Raw genomic sequence first — 18,732 nt, 5'->3', positions numbered from 1 at the left:
ATAGCAAGATGAGCCCATCTGAAAGGGAGATTTCAATTGGGAAAACCGGAAGTGTGCAAGAGTTGTATGAAGAAACGGGTACCAAGTTATTTGGGATCAATGGTACACTTGACTCTTACACCTGACTCTCATTTCTTTCTGTACAGCCAGTGCAGATTTTCCCTATAACCCAGGACAAGGCCAAGCTATAAGGAATGGAGTCAACAGGAACTCGGCTATCATTGGAGGTAGGTGATACGTAGGACAGGCTTTCGTGTGGCTGCTCACCTGTGGAAAGTAATAATTTTCAGTTAAAATAATAGTCTAGAAAAAACAAGCATTGTCTAGGTTTCCACGTTATTCATTTTTCCATTTAAATAGGACATAGATTATGAGGGATAATGTGGAAAAACTGTAGTAAATGTAACCTGGCTACTTCCTAATGCTGGCTTGTTTTTGAAAAAAAGAGGAAAAAAGGGGGAGAAAGAATGGTAGTGGTGAGCTAGACAGAATCATTATATGTAAGTAAGTAGCAGTGACCGTAGCCAGGGCATTTCTTTATCTCCTCTGATCTTTTCCACTCTCACCCTCGTGCATCCCAAATGGTCCAGGGTAGCCCATTATAAATATGGGAAGGAATATACCATTCTGGTTACAGTTATCTTAGTAAAAATTATCAGAAAATTAATAAGCCAAAGCTGGAAAAACAAACACCATATGTACTCACTATTAAATTGGAGCTAAATGATCAACACTCATGTGCACATATGGCAGTAAAGCTCAACAGAAATCAAGCAGGAGGGAAGGGGGGAGGAGGGGATGAGTAAATTCCCACCTAACAGGTACAAATGCACACTGTTTGGGGGATGGGCACACTTATAACTTTCAAACTGTACAAAAGTAATTCACATAACCAAAACATTTATACCCCTGTAATAGTCTGAAATAAAAACATAATAAGCCAAAGCATCTAAAATATTCCAGTCTTCTCTTCTTGCCATGGATGGCTGCAGAATAATTTGATTGTCCTAGGATGGTCCCTCACGTTTGGGTCACACTATTGGTAGCCCTCTCACCATTGTGTTCTTCCCTCCCTGCTCCTCTGTCTTATTCCACAAAGATGTTTCCTGCCTTTCTGAGTGTGGCTAGCATTGTAAACACTTCAAGGATTTTAAACTCAACCAACCAACATGCCTTAGCCAGTAAGTTTCTTTTCTGCAGGAAGAAAGTACACAACTCCTTTCTAAGAAATATAGATGACTATAAAATTAGAATGCATTCAGAATGGTGTTTAAATCACATTGTCCAAAGTTCTGTGTAGTCTTAAGGTCCAAATCCTCACTGGTCTTTTGCTTTTTAAAAATACACTTAAAGGTGCATATTATAGTAAGTTTAACAGGGCACTGACTTTCCCAGGTTCATACACCCATGACCACCACTACAAGATAGAGAGCATTTCTATCACCCTAAAAAGCTTTCTTGTGTCCCTCTGTTGTCCCCTGCCCCACACTCCCGACCAAGGCACCGTCTGACTTCTTGTCACCGTTAGATTAGTTTTGCCTCTTGTGTAACAATGTGATGTTACAGTGTAACGATGTTACGGTATAGCAATGTTATTGTTACGCTGAGTTTTTGAGTTCTATTGTCTTTAATAAATACTGAGGTCTGTTTTGGCAGACAATTAAGTTCATTGCAGCTTGATATTTTTTTAGTCTTTCTCAAAGCTTTTTAAGGGAGATTTAGAGTAGTCTTTAGGCCTATTTAGCAAAACATCCTCAGGATCATCCTGCTATAGTCCATATTAAGTATACTGCTTGTTTAACGAGGTCTCTCCATTGTGGTTGGCTAGAGCATAAACATCTCCCAGCCCTGCGTAAGCTCTGGAAATTGTTCTGCTTACAGCTTCTTAGTCATTTCTCTTTGCCTGGCCTTGTGGAATTTCATCCTATATGTGCTCATATTAGTATTCAGGACAGACTCAGCCCAGATTCCAATCAGTGCAGATTATGAGAGTTCTCCCTATGCACAGCACTGTGTGTGTGTGTGTGTGTGTGTGTGTGTGTGTGTGTGTGTGTGTGTGTGTGTCTCCGCCTCGATTCACGGAGACTGTTGTTTTTCTTGACCTGACCCTTCCTGCACTACTGTCCAGAAATCGCTGCCAGTGAGAAAACTAGGAAAAATGTAGGATTCATCTCTTCTCTCAGACATCATGATTCTGCTCCACTTGCTTCCAAATGTCCAAAAACAGTTGTTTCATAAGTTTTCCCCAATATTCTGGCTACTTTTGGCTGGAAGACAAGTTACTCCTGTTGTTCTTGTTACCCCTTCATGAACAAAAGCAGGAGTTTTATTTCAATTTTGCTGTCTCTATTGTTTTGAAGTGTGTGTTTTACAGGGGAAAGGGTAGCATTTGAGGGAACTATGGTGAAATGGGGGAAAAGGTGTTGGAGGGATACACAGGATTTGTTTAACTCTAGGGCTTCTGTCTCCACCAGGGGTCATTGCCGTGGTGATCTTCACCATCCTCTGCACCTTGGTCTTCCTCATTCGTTACATGTTCCGTCACAAGGGCACCTACCACACCAACGAGGCGAAGGGAGCAGAGTCGGCTGAGAGCGCGGATGCCGCCATCATGAACAACGACCCCAATTTCACAGAGACCATTGACGAAAGCAAAAAGGAATGGCTCATCTGAGGGGGCGGCTACTTGGCTACGGGACGGGGAGGAGGGAATTCCTAGGGAGGAGGGACAGGGACAAAAGCACCCCGCTTCATACTCTGAGCACATCCTTAAAATATCAGCACAAGTTGGGGGAGGCAAGCAGCAGAATCTTCCTGAGACTGAGCACCACAAAAAATACTTTTTACTGTTTCTTTATAGCTGAGTTTCCCCTTCTGTATCAAAACAAAATAATACAAAAATGCTTTTAGAGTTTAAGCAACGGTCGAAATTTGTAGGTAATATCTGTCTTATTTTGTGTGTGTTTAGAGGTGTTCTAAAAACCCGTGGTAACAGGGCAAGTTTTCTACATTTTTAAGAGCCCTTAGAACGTGGATATTTTTTCTTGAGAAAAGCCAGTGCACATCCATGTGGCCCCCAACATTCTCTTCCTTTTGCTTATAGTCAACTTTTTAGGGGGCTGTTGTAGTAACTAGTTTGTGTTCATAAAATGATATTTCTTTTGATGTCCTATAAATTAGAAAAGGAAAGAAAGGGGCAAAGAGAACCAATTATTTGCCAGTTTTCAAAGAGATCTGAATCTACGCCAGTTCTGAGGGTTCCTGCGGATACCAGCAGTGGAAGGAGGAGCGTGTGTGGCGCCTGTTGTTGTAGCAACATAACACAACTGGAGAGAAGCGTTAAAGAACCAGCGAAAGCAGCTTGTATTGGGGCTGTTGGTTTTGTTATTCATTGAATTCTACAAGATGATATTGTTCCATGTACATAGTCTTAGACCTATTTAATATCTGTAACTATCAGCTACAATACCATGGTGACCAGCTGTTAGAAAAATATTTTTCCTGTTTTACCTGCAACATATTGGATTTATATGTGTATAAGCGCCTCAGTGGGGAATTAGAGCCAGATGTTATGATTTGTTTGCTCTGTTTCTTTTATAGTTGTAGCAAAATTTCTAGCGAATGCATAAATTAGGTTGCTCTTCATATTTTGCTTTAAATCTCTGGTTTTTACACCCCTGTGACAAAATCCTAGCAGACAGTGTCCTCTGGCTGGACACAATACAATAAAGCCAACTTGTTACTGATATTACTCTGGAATCATATCGAAAACACTGCCATGTTTTAAATCAACTACTCCTCGTGTTGTTCCACCCAAAACAGACACACGGCTGTGATTCAGGGAACTTCTATGACAGATGCACTTGAACCTCAAGTTCATCACAGAGCTGGTAACTGATTGTTGCTTCTCAGAGAATGAGTGAGTCTACTTAACCACATTTCTTAGTTTAATCAGAAACCTTGACCAACTTATTTCCACAAATAACTCAATGATTTTATTTAAAAATAATGGACAGTGTAAACAAATGAGGACAATACTCCCTACTGGAATATCAAATTTTTGAAAAATGTGTTTTAATTACATAAAAATTATTTCTAGAATGACTACCATTTCTGATCATTATATTTCAGGCCTCTTACACTTAATAAGCACTTCTTAAAAAAATTGTTAGATGCCAACATTGTGAGGAATTACATATGATCACGCTTTCCTTCCCCTCCTGGAAGGGGGGGGAAGGTGAAGTTTAAAAGGTACAGATGCGATTTTTCTGATGGCCTGGCTCAATAAAATGGAAGTTCTACTTTGTTAGGATTGTACATACACACTCTTCAAGATTCTCAGTGTGTCTCACTTACTTGAGGGACCCCCATCCTTGGGGAATGGAAAACATGATCTAGAGTCACCGCGGCACATGGCACCAGTTCATAAGACGTTCTGAGTAGGACAGTGGACAAGCTAACTGCCACCAAGTCCAGGGAACAGAACAAAGGGACTCCGATGCCCTTTCACAGCTGCAGGCCAACCTCAGGCCCGATCATGAGCTCCCTTCATTTAGAAAGGTCTTGATCATTCTTCTATAAAATATACTTAAAATTGGAAAGTATTAAATATGACAATATCAGAACAATGTAACATTTACAAATGACATATTGAAATCCAAGGCTGTTTTGTTTAACCAAGATGGCTACCATTAAGGGTTGGTTTGTGTATTGTCAAATTGAAAAGGCAAATTTTAAACATTGTGTTTTAGAAGCGTTTCTGGTTTTGCGGCCTATCTTACAGGTATTGCTTTTGCACTCAACAAATAATGCTAGTGGAAATTTATTTCTTGCAGTTCCCACAATACCTCGATTCTTTCTGCAATGTCTCAGCACTTTTCCTTTCTTCCCGAAATGACTAAGATTAGAACCACCAAAAGCAGCTCCTGATAATGTTCTCATCCTTTCTGTTCCCTCTCTTGTTTCCCTCCTTCCTGCCACAAAAGGTGAAAAATAAGATCCAACCCTTCTCTTGCCAAATTTTCAAACGTAGGGCACTGGAGTTCCTGCAGGGGATCAGTGGTTCCTCCCATATCACCATCAGTTAAGACAGACAGAAATATGACAACACTGTCCCTTTTCCTAAGGGGCTTACAATATGACTATCAGACAGGACACAAAAGGTAGATAAAGGTATTAAGTAACTAAGTTAAGTGACAAATAAGTGCTGGTAATCTTGGCCTCTCCCTGGGATTATGGGTTTAACAAAAATTCCTACACCTGTTTATAATAGCCATATCCAGTATATTTTAAATGGTAAATAATCTGTTTATGTGAAAAAAGGAAGCAAATCTCTTTTCCAACTCCCTCCCTTTGACAGCTTAGCACAATGCAGCCTCGATAGCCGTGACATTATGACCCAAACTCAGTGCCTAATCTTGCTTTGTCATTCACATCCCACAAAATCTTGACATCTTATTAATATATCCCAATACATTCTCAATCAAGCACAAATAGGCCCAGTGGTAGCCTCTTTAAATGTAATAATACCAATCGACAAAAAAGAAAACAACAAAAACAAGAGGCTGTTTTAAAGTTTCAGGGAAAGTTGATGGCTGATTTAGGGTTGTTTGTGCAGGAAACATCTTCTGTGTATAAAGCAAGCATCTATATTGCGAGAAGCTAGGAGTAGAAGACTTTGAATGAAAGCAAAATTAGTGCTATTCTAAGCTCTCAAAATAGCATATTCCCTAGAGCTCAAGGAAGCTAGCGCAGGAGGTAGAAAAAGTTATTGTTATTCTCTGGCCCTTCTTAATATTTAAGAATATATTTCCCCTTGTGGCTTTCAACCATCTGCTCAAAAAAAGGGGACTTGTTATATGGAAGTTTTTATCGAAGAGCTAGGAATAAGTTTTAGAGTGCCTTTGTTAGAAAATTTTCTGTTGCCCTGCATTTGACAAACAAGCATCCTTTATTCACAGGAGCAGAATTCAGAGGCACAAGAAAAAGTATTGGCAGGAGCAAAGAGTGGGTCTTAATGTTATTGTTGAATATCTGTTGAGCAACCCCCAGGTGCAAGCTAAGGGAAGGACATGGAGACACGAGCCATACAAAGCACTCCAGGAAAAAGCAAACAGCTATTGGATACAAAAATGCAAGTGTTCGGTTCCTGTCTAGAAGAAACGTTTCTTCTGTAATGGGATCTGTTCTTTTCCATCCTTCCACTTGTTTCCTTCCTCTTCTCCACACCATATCCTTCTGTTACGGTGTGAATATCTTGATGGTCCCTTTATGTCCCATGCCTCCAAACAATTCACACCTGGTTTGAGCCTCTAATTTTTTTTTTCTTTTCACCATCCTGTCAAGCCGTTTTCAAAAAGAAAGGCAGGCCGGGCGCGGTGGCTCACGCCTGTAATCCTAGCTCTGGGAGGCCGAGGCGGGTGGATCGCTCGAGGTCAGGAGTTCGAGACCAGCCTGAGCAAGAGTGAGACCCCGTCTCTACTAAAAATAGAAAGAAATTATCTGGCCAACTAAAAAATATATATACAAAAAAATTAGCCGGGCATGGTGGCTCATGCCTGTAGTCCCAGCTACTAGGGAGGCTGAGGCAGTAGGATCGCTTAAGCCCAGGAGTCTGAGGTTGCTGTGAGCTAGGCTGATGCCACGGCACTCACTCTAGCCCGGGCAACAAAGTGACACTCTGTCTCAAAAAAAAAAAAAACAAAAAGAAAGGCAGCAATTATTAAATTGAATTCAAGTCAGCAAGCCAAAAATAGGTCTTAGACTGCTAGTCCCAGTAGAACCACCTGATCCTGAAATAGGTGAGAAACAATAATAACGTGCCCAGCTGAGTTGGGCTAAAAACCAACGGGTACTGATTCTTAAGTGATGTTTTGGTGGGAGTGGATCCTGCGTCAGCTGACAGTCCTAACCCTTTCTCTCTCCCTGCCTCGCTATGTGACCTGGGTCAAGTCCCTGAACTTCTGTCCCTCTTTGCCCGGTATTTAAGATGGAGCTGTTTTACCTACTTCATAAGACAACTGAGGTGCCATTGATTGTTGACTGCAGAATACCTTGAAACCCAAATATAAAAGCTAAAGTTGATGAAGCCTAGTGGCAGACTTACTCTCTGCCTTGTGGTTGAAAGTCACTTCAAAAGAAACAAACGTGGCCATGTCCAGGAATGTGGAGACTTACAGAGCCTTGCTCACAACTGCTAGGTTATTAATCAGGTGACAGCCAGCAAGCGGGCCTGTCAACACTGGGAGATGCAACATAGCCAAAGGATAGAGAAGTTAACATGTTTTGTGCATAAAGCCCTGAATTCCCACCTGGATGCTACTAATAGCTCACCGTACCTATGTGATTAGACTGGCTAAAAGATGCCAACACAAAATATAAATGTGACATTTCCATGTAGCCTGGTGGCTCTGTGCCTACCCTACATGCACCCTGCGTGGTAATGTTGGAAACTTCAAAGTGCATTTCTTTCACAGCAGTATTTTTTTTCACATGAGTGGTATATTAAAATTCATTGTCAATGAAATGGGGAAATCATGTTGAAAAATTGGTTTGTTATCTCCCATTGAGCCGAGACTGGCAGGGCACACACGTGTTAATATACAACATGCATTTGCAAGTTTATTTTCCAGATGAAATTGTGCTGTAAGAACAGGTCTACTGAGACAGTCTGTGCCGTGTCCCAAGTCTCAGGTTATTTACAGTAACTGCTGGGTTCTGAGACGGCTGTGAAAATACGGAGGTTCCTCCCAAGTAGGCCAAGAAACAGTTCTAGATGTCACTAATTCTAACTTTTGTCAGTTTTTTTTAATTTTTTAAGTGAGCATGGTGACTGCAGAGGTTAGAGCTGTGAAAAGCTGGGCTGAATATTCCTGCTGTGAAGTCAATTAGGATTCCATCCCTGTGGAATAACACAAAATTTCACTCTCTAAAAGCAACAGCATGTAAACTAGAATGAAAGAAGGAAATTATGTACGTATGCCTAATATTCTTTGTGAATGTCTTTCATTTAACTAAAATTATATTAGAAGCCAGATTGATAAATAAAAAATTCAAAATAGTTTTAATTATCCTAAAATTGATTCTTCGTGTTTTGTACCACTTGTTTCTCTTAGAAGCAGTTTTCAACCTGCAGCAAAAGTAAGTTCCAAGTACTAAAGTATGTCTATTGAGACTATAATCTTTCCAAAGCTGTGGATATATAGTCGCTCCTCAAAGACAAGTCTTATCTGGATTCATCCATGGTTAAACCTTCTTTTGCCACATATCCTCCCCTAAAAAGAGGAGGAGTTTCTCTTAAAGTAGCTTAATGGATATTGACTTGGATTAATTTACGCACAGCTTGATAAAATGTGGTTAAAGTTAAGTGATCCCCAGAATAGATTCTGATCCTTATTTGGAACAAGCCCACTGCATAATGGGCACATGGACCTCAGCCAAAGAACTTGGACCACAGGGACTTAGAACGCATTGGGAGGTGCGAATCTTCCTAAATGCACTCCGTGTGCTTTCAGAGCTAAGTTATTACTCTCACTTTCTGGTCTTCTGTTACCATTGGGAAGCCATTTTCCTTTTTAATCAATTCTCAGGGAGACATTTAAATGGACATCAAATAAGTGTGAATTCCATCCAGCTATAAAGCCCAACTTCTCTGTTCTTCAGCATCCCTCAAGGGCTGATCAATAGTGCAGTATGTTTAGACCACATGGAGCACTAAGCTTATGGGTCATGACTCTGCTTTGTGATTGTGACCCAGGAGGTGCAGAGAAAATGTCATAAAGTCCCCTGAAAACAGAAAATCGGCACCGTAAAAGTTCATAACAAACAAATTTTAAAAGGATGAGCTGGCAAGGTTAGGGCTTAACATCTCTAATAAAAGCTTTTGAGCCACAACATGCTTCCTTCCCTTCCCGGTCCCACTGACAGAAACCCTGTATGCGTGCAGATGGGTCAGCTCCAGTACGGTGGCGACTGTATAACAAGTAAATAAATCTCTTGGGACAGTAAGTCAATAGACATTGATGCCAAGTCTTCACTAAAGAAACAAACTTCTTTTTAAGTCACCTGACCTAAAGTGCAAGAAAGCCATTTCTTTTAAAAATATAAATGTAAAATTATAAGATTTAAATCCAGACATGACAGAGATGAAAACTCAGAGATGAACTGATTGTGTCCACAAATTGAAAGTTGGAAGATAAAATTCTTAAGTCCAGGAAAGCTAAGACGGGTTACAAAGGCAATCATTTAAGTCACAAAAAGTGCAAAGAGAGATAGTATGAGTTTGCTCCCCAAGACCTCGTATGATCAGGCCTAGCAGCAACCTTCGAAGCCAGAAAGAAGGCACATTTAGGACAAATAAAGGAAAGAAATACTTCACAGAGCAGCCAACATGATTTGTTTCATGTAAAAAAAAAAAAAAAAAAAATATGCATGGCTGTCCAGAAAGTATGCAGCCATGTAGTATGTTCTCGTTACGTTAGCAATGGCTGGATACTTCCCGGACCGCCCTTGTGTATGCATGTATATGATTATCTTCCCAAAATGACTGAGACTCTTTCAAAAGCTACCTGACCATATGGATTTTAAAGGGAAATCAAGACTGCGCAATTAATTCATTTAATAAATATTTAAAGTATCTCCTACGTGCGTGGCACCATTTGAAACTCTAGTGATATACTAGAGAACAAGATGGGTAGACACATCCCTGCTCTCACAAGACTTATGCCCTAGTAGAAGGAGAAAGATAATCACATAAATAATATGCAAAAAATAATATTTCTGGATAGGGAATTAAAACAGAGATGTGACAACCAGATGGTGGCTGCTGTAGACCTCCCTGCAGAGGTTCAGCTCCCTGAGAACCGAAGGGAAGGAGTGAGCCCTGCAAAGGCGTGAGGACCCTTGTTCTAAACAAGGGAACCGCTGGTGCGAAGGCCCCAGGACATTATCACAGGCGCATCTGGAGGATGGGACAGGGGACACCACCCCAAAGCTTGTAGGGATGTCTCACACCGGACCCCTTGTTCTGACATGAGAGACCAAATTCTGAGAGAAATGGACTCAAAACAACAACTTGAAAATTTTTCAAGGGTGTATCAGGCAGCGTTCTCCAGAGAAACAACTAGTAAGATGGAGAAGGGAGGGGGAGAGAGAGATTGATTTTAAGATATTGGCTCACACGATTGAGGGGGTTGCTGAGTCCAAAATCCACAGGCAGGTGCCTGGAGATTCAGCAGGGTTTTTTTGTTACAGTCTTGAGGCAGAATTCCTTCTGTGAGAAACCTCAGGTTTTGCTCTTAAGGCCTTCAGCTGGTTGGCTGAGGGTGACCTGTTTACTTGAGGTCAACCGATGGTAAACACGAATCGCTTCTACAAGAATACAGGGATGTCTAGACAAGCGTTTGACCACACAACCGGGCACCTTAGCCTGGCCAGGTAGGCCGGTTTCAGAGGGTTCCACTAAGAGAATTAACATCACAGAGGGCCAGTGAGGCTCCTCTGCGGGGAAAGCAGAGAGAGAGAGAGTGTGTGTGAGTGTGAGAGACAGAGAGAGAGAGAGAGAGAGAGAGAGAAATCAAAAGAGGCCAGTTGCAGGGTAACACAACTAAGTCAAAGACCACAGGGTGGGTGCACAGATGTAAGACAAGCAGTGTAATAGCTAATACAACCAACCAACCAATCAACAGTAGTCAGTGGGCAAAGGCAATGTAAAAGGAGAGCTTGGCAGCGGAGCATTTCTGTTCTTTTAAATGCAATAATGTTCCTCGTACGTATCACAGAACTGAGGGGAAACTGGCGAAGGGTCTGGGGCGCTCCCTCCCATCCTGCAGATCAACACTCACACACCCTGTCCGCCGATGTGGAGGAGACCACGCCTCCCCACCCCCGCACGTGGTTTCACAGAAACTGTCCCTGTCTGGACTGGCCTCAATATGACTCTAACAGCTCGACTTCTAACTTATGGATGGAATAACATACATTCAACGTAAAATAATTATTTGTAACTAATGTCGAGTCGAACCAGAACAGCACTCCTGCTGGTGAAGTGGTATTTCTGAAGCTGGGCCAGTGGGCAGATGGGCAGATGTCATCCATTATTTACCTCATTATAAATAAAATGTTCTTGATTAAATTACAGATCTTGCTAGAAGCACACCCTGGGCTTTGTCAAAAATACAAGAAGCTTCTGTAATATATTTCTGGGTGATCAAGTTATAACTCCTCTAAATTAAATTTACAGAGCTCATTCACTTTTATTCCAAGCAGTAACCATGGCGTTCGCTTTAAATCATTACAAGTGCAGCAGATATATTGATTACTGCCAGGCCTGTCATTACGAATCTGGGTTTAAGCACTGCTGGAGCGAACTCTAAAGTTTAATTAGTATCCCCGTCTGGTGTTGTAAAACACAAGTCCGGGACATATGGGAAAGAAAAATGAGTTAATGTGAATCATCTCGAAAACATGAAACCAGCAGTTAGAGCAAAGCAGATAGCTGAATTTGTTCTGAATCAAAGTTACTTGCCTTGAAGCCTGTACCGTATTATGTAATTGATCGGGAGAAAATAGTCCTTTTTTCTTCTCAAGAAGACAACTATTTCCTGGGACAGCTGAGAAGGCACACATAGCAGATACTGTGCCAGGTGACAATGTTACTTGGAAACACGTGGTTGCTGCACTGGCCATCTCTAGATGTACTCATCCACGGAAGCTCCCAGGGCCGGGCCTCTGGAGAAGCCAGCTGTGCTCTGTGACACCACCTCCACAGAGGGGTGAGGGGGACACCTCAAGTATATCACAGGTACACTTTGGGACCTCAGGCGCTAAGACGAGTCCAAACTTTTAAAAACGCAATTCTCTCTAGCCGAGGCAACAAAGTGAGACTCTGTCTCAAAAAAAAAAAAAAAAAAAAAATGCAATTCTATTTCCTGTTCTTACCATCTTAGGGTAACAGCTTTGATTCACAGGAAGGACGTCCTCCCGCTAGGAGAGGGGATTTGCTTAAGGCACACGGTGACCAGCCCTGCCCCAGTCAGACCTGCACCAGAACCACCATGGAAGGGGAACCGGGCTGCACCAAAGTATGTCCCACTGACGTTTCCCATGCCCCTCTCTCCGCCTCCCTTCTCTGCATGAGCCATAACTTTAGGGAACTTTTACCTGAATCCCAGGGCCAGGCAGCCCCAGCCTCTCTGGGCCCTGCCCCTTACCTTCTCCAGACTTCCATCTCCCACAACCCCTGGTTGCCCCACTGTTGGAGCCCTAGCAACTGGTCTTCCTCCATGCTAGCCAGGCCTGGCTAGAATTTGTGGGGCTAAGTCTAAAACGAAAAGGTGGACCCATCAAGGATAGGGCAGTCAATCTCCCCTTCCCAGAGCCTGCCCCTCAACCCATGTGGACAATAGACCCCCAAAGGATTGCAAGCTCTGCACTGGCTGCACTTAATACCTGGATTAGGGGTGGGCAAGAGGCCCTCACCAGGTCCCTTGCAAATTGCACCAGGAAGCAGCCAGCCTGGGGTGGAGTAGGTATCACCTGGCCTCACCTGGAGATGCCACAAGCTGCACGGCTGGCCCTGACATCCCCACACCTGCATTCAGGCCCCCACGGGGCAGACGGTGAGGGCAAAACACAGACATCACCCCTCCCCAACACATCCTGCCATGGACAGGGCAGAGGGCAGCCAGGATCCCTGGGAGCACAGACAGGGTTAGCCAGGTGGGGCCTGGGCACTGGGGGCAACTGAGAACCATTCTTAGGAGGCCATGGGAGGTAGACTGTGCAGGAGCTGAGATTCCAAGCCTGGGCATGCCCCACTGGCCACTGAACCCCACTTGCAAAACACACACACAAAGATAAAGTTAGGAAGAATTTCAAGAAGGCAAGCATGAGACCCCCGGGCACGGTGGGACACCCGGGCAAACCCAAGGATGACCACAACTCACAATGCCCTGGCCCCCTCTAGTCCGGGGTCCTTCCCTCCATCTGGCCTCAGCAGCTGCTCCATAGGATTTGCCCTGGATTTTGTCAACCTGAGGAGAGAGGGGCCACTGCTCGAGGTAGAATCCTGAGCTTAGAAGCCCACCAACCCCGGGGAGAAGGACCCGTCCATGCTGCACCTTTCCCTCCCCCTACAGCCCTAAACTTGCTCTTCAGCGTCACCCATAGGGCCTCACGCCTGTGGAGACTCCCACCCAGGCAGGGACCTCCCTCTCCGTCCTGGAGCCCGTGGGAAAGCACTTCAGGAACGGTTTCCTCCACCTGGGGAACTCTCTCTCCCTCTCGTCCTGCAGCCATATGGCCCTACCAGCCCCCCCAGTCCTGGGCCCACAAGGAGTCCCAGAGTTCGATGCGGGCTCCAGAGTCCTGCTGGCTCAAGACCTCACCCCTCAGAAATTCCCCAGGAAGCCTCCTTGCATTGGGTCCCTGAACTCTGATCTCTAACCAACAGGACAACAACAACAAAAATGCTGAATGGTTAAAATCAATGTAAAGCAGGAACTAGCAAAAAACAGGTTTTCATATAAACTAAGTAGGTATTTTAACAAAAATGAAATCAACATCTTGGAGAAGCTAAAATATAACATGCCAGTTTCTGGTCTTCTGGCTTCTCTCCCACATTTCCCAACATGTCCATGAGTTTCCATTATTTTGTGGCCACAGAATCACAGAGAAGGAAGAAGCTAGACTTCTAAAGTCCTACACGTCTTCAGTATAAACTGCTTCTAATCACTGAATGCATCTACCTCCTCCCACAAGGCTCCCTGGCTCTCCCGAATTCCTGTGGAACCCGGGGAGTGGGGGGAACCCCAGGCTTTGCACCCAGGCTGAGAGTGGACAAGGGAGAATCCTGTCCTCTCCAGCCACCGCTATGTCACTGACAGAACATGAGCCTCAAAAGTGAGTCATCCCAGGGAGAGGCAGACCCTCTAGAAATACTGGAGTCCAAACAGCTGAAATTCAGAGTGCATCTGAAAAGTTAAAGGGTGGATTTCCGCAGCTCCACTTCTAAACACTAGTAGTAACTAGCTTTTGTGAGTGCCTAGCATGGGCCAGACTCTGTGTTCAGTGCTTCACCAGTTTCATGTGGATAAACCACAGTGAATAGAAAATTTCACTTCACAGTTTTTCCTTCTCTTTTAGCTGGTGAGAAATCTGCCTATCTCTTCCTCCCAGAGTGAAATCCTAAAATCCTTTGCAATCCGGCATTTTCCAGCAAGCAGAACATCACATCCCCTGCCCAAAGAAAGAGAGAAAAACTCTTTAGCATCATATATCTGGAGAGGGGAAGGAGGGGACATGCCCATTACTAGTTGAAGGGCTAAGAAGTCACTCAGTGAAGAAACGTTTTGGAATATCCGAGCCCAGCGTTGCCCAAACGTATTTGACCATGGAGTGAGGTTTATGAGCGTCACAGAACTTATAGCTGGGAATGCTGATGTGGGAAAAAGAGACATTTTTGAGTCAGGCAGGGTTTAAACTCTGCCCTTCGGCAGCGGTTTGCCTTTGGGCAAGTTACAAGGCTTTGTTTCCTTATCTGCGAAACTGGGGATAACATTACCAACCTTTAATATGAAGTAAAGGTTAAATGATATTCAAGACATCTAAAATTCCTGGCACACAACAGACTTCCAGGAAATGACAGTTGCTTTTATTATTTCTCAGAAGAAACGGCACCAACACAGCGCTGGATAACCCACGTCACTTCCCTCAGGATGCCTCAAACGTTCCTTAAAGACTCTAAATGCTCTTAGTCAATAAATTATTAATACCTCCAATTCTGTCCCTTCCAGAGATGGCACGTGGTAAAAGAATTAGCCAAGGTGATCTCCAAAGAACCATGGAACTCTCGGGTTCTTTGGGCACAGAGTTAGGCAGGGCCGGGCCAGCCCAAGGGGGGCAGCTGCTGGGTGGTCCTAGCAGCTCACTTGGGACCCAGCCAGCAGCGCAGAGGGGCTGGGAGGGCTGCACTGTAGACCCCAGGGGAAGCCCCTCCACTCCAAGTCAGCCGATTCCAAATCCAGATACGGTAGCTAACAGATAGCAACATACAATAAACGGATCCTGCAATTTCCCCAAGCTGTGCACATTAAAATAAATGTGTATGCCTTTTTCTCCTACTAACCTGCCTTTTGTCAATTCATCTTCAGCAAACCTTCAGAGGATGAAGGGAGAAACTTCTCTGTCCCCCTACTGTCTTAACAATCTGAATGCAAATGAGCACATTACAGGTTCTAAGAAGCATGTTCAAGGTCCTGCATAAGCAACGCAGCTTGCCTTTTTATGTTTAATCCAGCGCCTCTCAGCTTTATCTGATCCTGCATCATCCCAAGGAGTGTAGTGGTCAGAGCACTTTGGAGAGTGCTGCTCTACGGTGATCCAGAATGAGGGTTGTCATCTGTCAGGTGGGGGTGTCAGGGCCAGCTGGGCAAGGGAGCTGGCTCAATTGGAGTCCAGATATAAGGTGAGGTTCCTTGTCCTTTGTCTCCGGTTTCCAAGGGGGCACTGGAAAAGGGGCCAAAGTGGCAGCCACAGTAGAAAGAAGGGCAGATACGGGTGGGCTCATAGACTGTCCTCTTGGTGCCTACTCATGTTCACTCAGGAGTCCCTGTTGGCATTATTTCTGGCAACCTTCCAGACCTCAAGCCCCTCTTCACTTGGGTTCCTGAAAGCCATACTAAAGCCAAGGCAAAAGAAAAATTCTAGAATCTTTTATTCTCAGATTCGATTCATGCTATTTGTTATAACTTATGTAGCCTGATACTTTTTGCCTGTGATCATTTCTGAAATCAACTTATTTATTAATGTATTTATTAGAATATAGCTCCAAGTTCCCACCTCAAGATCACTTACATTTGAAAAGCCTATTAAGCGCCAAAATTGGCTCTGATCCCTTCTTGTCGGGGACAGGAGAGTGTGGGGAAGTTTGATCCAGGGCCTCTAAGACAGTGGGATTCCACAGAATTCCTTCTCTTCCCTTCTGGGCTTAGAAGGTAGCCCTACAGCGATTTATCTTTTTGAATCTGGGATCTTCTGGGCAGAAGAAATGGCCTCACAGGAGGAGCAGAAAGATGAAGACCTTTCAGCGTCGCGTGGAAACACATGTGCCTCTGAGGCCCAAGCTGGTCTTACTCTCCCAGCTGTCTCGGGATTCCCCTCCCAGGGGTTCGCTCAAAGCTAAATTACGTGCCTTAAGTGGTCAGCTTTTACTGTCCCCTGATTTCCAAACAGTCCCCTATTCACGGGCGCAGCAGGATGCAGCAAGGAGGGGTTGTGGGAGGAGCTGGGTGATTTCTCTTCCTCTCTGCGGGGCTTCCTCATAAGACCTTCATAAAATTCTGCTCCAAAATGGAGCCTATAACCACTTGCTTGATGAATATCTCATATTTAAATTTAACTCCTAAAATCTCTAGTTAATTTTAGCTTGTATGATTCAGGCCCAAGGTCACCTTCTGACTCAGAAGAACATGCACAAATGCCATCTCAGCCGAAAACCAGAAAAAGATCCTGTGTCCTCTCCAGGCGTGAGTCCAAAGTAAACCCACAAAGGACCCCTGTGTCCTGCCTCCTGTGTTCCCAGCCATCGTGCAGGTGGATGCTGACAGAACCTCACCCCCGCGGCCCCGTTGCCCTCACTGGCTTTCCCAGGGCTTTCCTGAAGCTTACAGAGTGAGCCACCCGCCAGGTGCCTTCAGTGGCAGGTTTGCAAACCCAGGGCAGGGGAGTCAACACTCAGGGAAAGCCTTGATCAATGAGGGCAGAGTCGGTGGGAAAACGTCTTTCGTTCCTCAAGCAAATCATTCCAAGCTGCAGTCTACACAGCTCCTCAGAGGGTCCCACCTGGGTGGCAGGGCAGTGACCAGCTCAACGGTGCATTCTTGCATTCACTGGTTCCCCCGCCCTCCCTATTTCATTCTTCCCACTCTCCCACGCCCCAACTCCTGTTTCTTGATTCACTCCCCAAAATTAACACCTATGCACAAGCCCTTGTCACAAGCTCTGCTTTCTGGGAAGAACCCAGGCCAAGATGTTTTTCTTCTATTAGATCCTGTGGGCCCGTCCCTGGATCTTTCACATGCCAAAAAAAAGAAAAAAACTGATTAAAAAGTAGTGTATGTGTTCATTAAAATTAGTCATTGGTTTTTAAATAGGATTTTTGTATTTTATCAGAAAAATACAAATATATACACACATCTGTAGATGTGTGTGGTTGTGAGACTTCTTTGAACCGGTTCTCTTATCAATTGAATTACAAATCTTTGGTATCTGTTGATTTTGTATTTGTTATGATAGTCTTGATTTCACTTTTTAAAAATTCACCCTTCAATAGATGAGGATTCATGAATTATTAAATCAGAGGTAAATATAAAGGAAAAACTCAATCATTTTATGACCTCCTGGCTCCAAGCAGCCATGTGGACTCTCCCTACAAGGTTGTCATGAAGGGAGGATCGGACATCTGTGTCTTTCACCTCCCTATCCCCACTAGCACAAAGTGGACACAGAGTAGGTGCTCGATAAATATTTGCAGAATAAGTGAATGAGTGCAGACCTGGCATCACTCATGGGATCTGCTAGTGTGAGGTGGTGACTTTCCAATAAGAATGCTTCTTTCCCTACATTTGTCTTTTTTATGTGCCATGCCCACAATTTCTGATTCCTTTTCCCTGAGAAGGCGGGTTTTCTAACTCCCAAAGGAAGCCAGAGAAATGTCAGGGGAAAAAATTAAAATGGAGAAAAAGCAATGTCTCCAGTAGAAAAGGGATAATTGAAGAGAACAAGGGCAGTTTTGGTATCAGTGTATTTATTGATTTTAAAATACAAAGATAAATTTTACAAAAAAGTATACTTCCAGCTAGGAGTTAGAAAAAAGGAGTAAAAGATCCCATGTTTTTAAATCTAATGGAATCTGTAATAGGAACTACACCATCTTGAATTGTTATGGGCCAAAATGAGAGGTAACAGGTAAAAATGAGTGATTATTTTTCTTCTCAGAGTTATGTTGTCTAATAGAAATATGATGAAGCCACACATGCAGTTTTAAATCTTCTAGTAGCAGGATTACAAAGCAAAATAGGTGAAATTAATTTTCATATCATGTCCCATTTAACACAATGTCCAAAATATTATTTTAACATGTAATCAATATTTTAAAATTCTTACTGAGCTATTTGACATTCTTTGTTTCATACTAAATCTTTAAAATCCAGTGTATATTTTGCACTTACAGCATATCTCAATTAGGTCACATTTCAAGTAGTCAACAGCCATGTGTGGCTGGGCCGCCACACTGGACAGCACATGTCTGCAACTTCCAGGTGACGCTCCTATATTTTGGTTCGATGGCAGATTTATTAAATCACTTCCAATTTCTATAATATTTATTAGAAAACATTAGGTCTTCATGGTCCTCGTAGTCTTTCTAAACTTTCAATTTTCCTTTTATCAAGAGGAAAGTAATACTCCACATAGCATAACATTTTGATGTTTGGTGTTATTAAGCACTTTTTAGTACCAGCCAAAATGTCAAAAAAAAAAAAAAAAATTCTAATTCAAATAAAACCTAAGTCCTAAGAGCCAAATGTGTCCTTAAATCTCCACACACACACTTACCATCAACTCCTTGCAGGTCTGCGTTTCAAAAGAAAATACCAGAATGCAGGAAAACTACAGTGTTAGCACATTTCAAATCCACTCCAAGCCTGTCCTTTGGTGGGGATTTACAGGAGGCAT

General features: G+C 43.4%; 1 protein-coding gene across 2 annotated transcripts in view; it reads left to right on the top strand.

The window, feature by feature from the left end:
- Positions 1 to 3,429, top strand: part of CNTNAP2 (contactin associated protein 2) — a 1,715,168-nt gene extending 1,711,739 nt beyond the window's left edge. For both annotated transcript variants that reach the window (XM_045565113.1, XM_045565114.1), the window contains 2 exons: positions 147 to 227; positions 2,475 to 3,429. In XM_045565113.1, the coding sequence (XP_045421069.1) occupies positions 147 to 227; positions 2,475 to 2,674 (281 nt within the window). In that variant the 3' untranslated portion in view covers positions 2,675 to 3,429. The remainder of the gene's footprint in view (positions 1 to 146; positions 228 to 2,474) is intronic.
- The last annotated feature ends 15,303 nt before the right edge of the window (positions 3,430 to 18,732 follow it).

Source organism: Lemur catta, chromosome 11 (genome assembly GCF_020740605.2).
Source record: "Lemur catta isolate mLemCat1 chromosome 11, mLemCat1.pri, whole genome shotgun sequence".
NCBI lineage: Eukaryota > Metazoa > Chordata > Mammalia > Primates > Lemuridae > Lemur > Lemur catta.
This window is presented reverse-complemented; position numbering and strand designations above follow the sequence as displayed.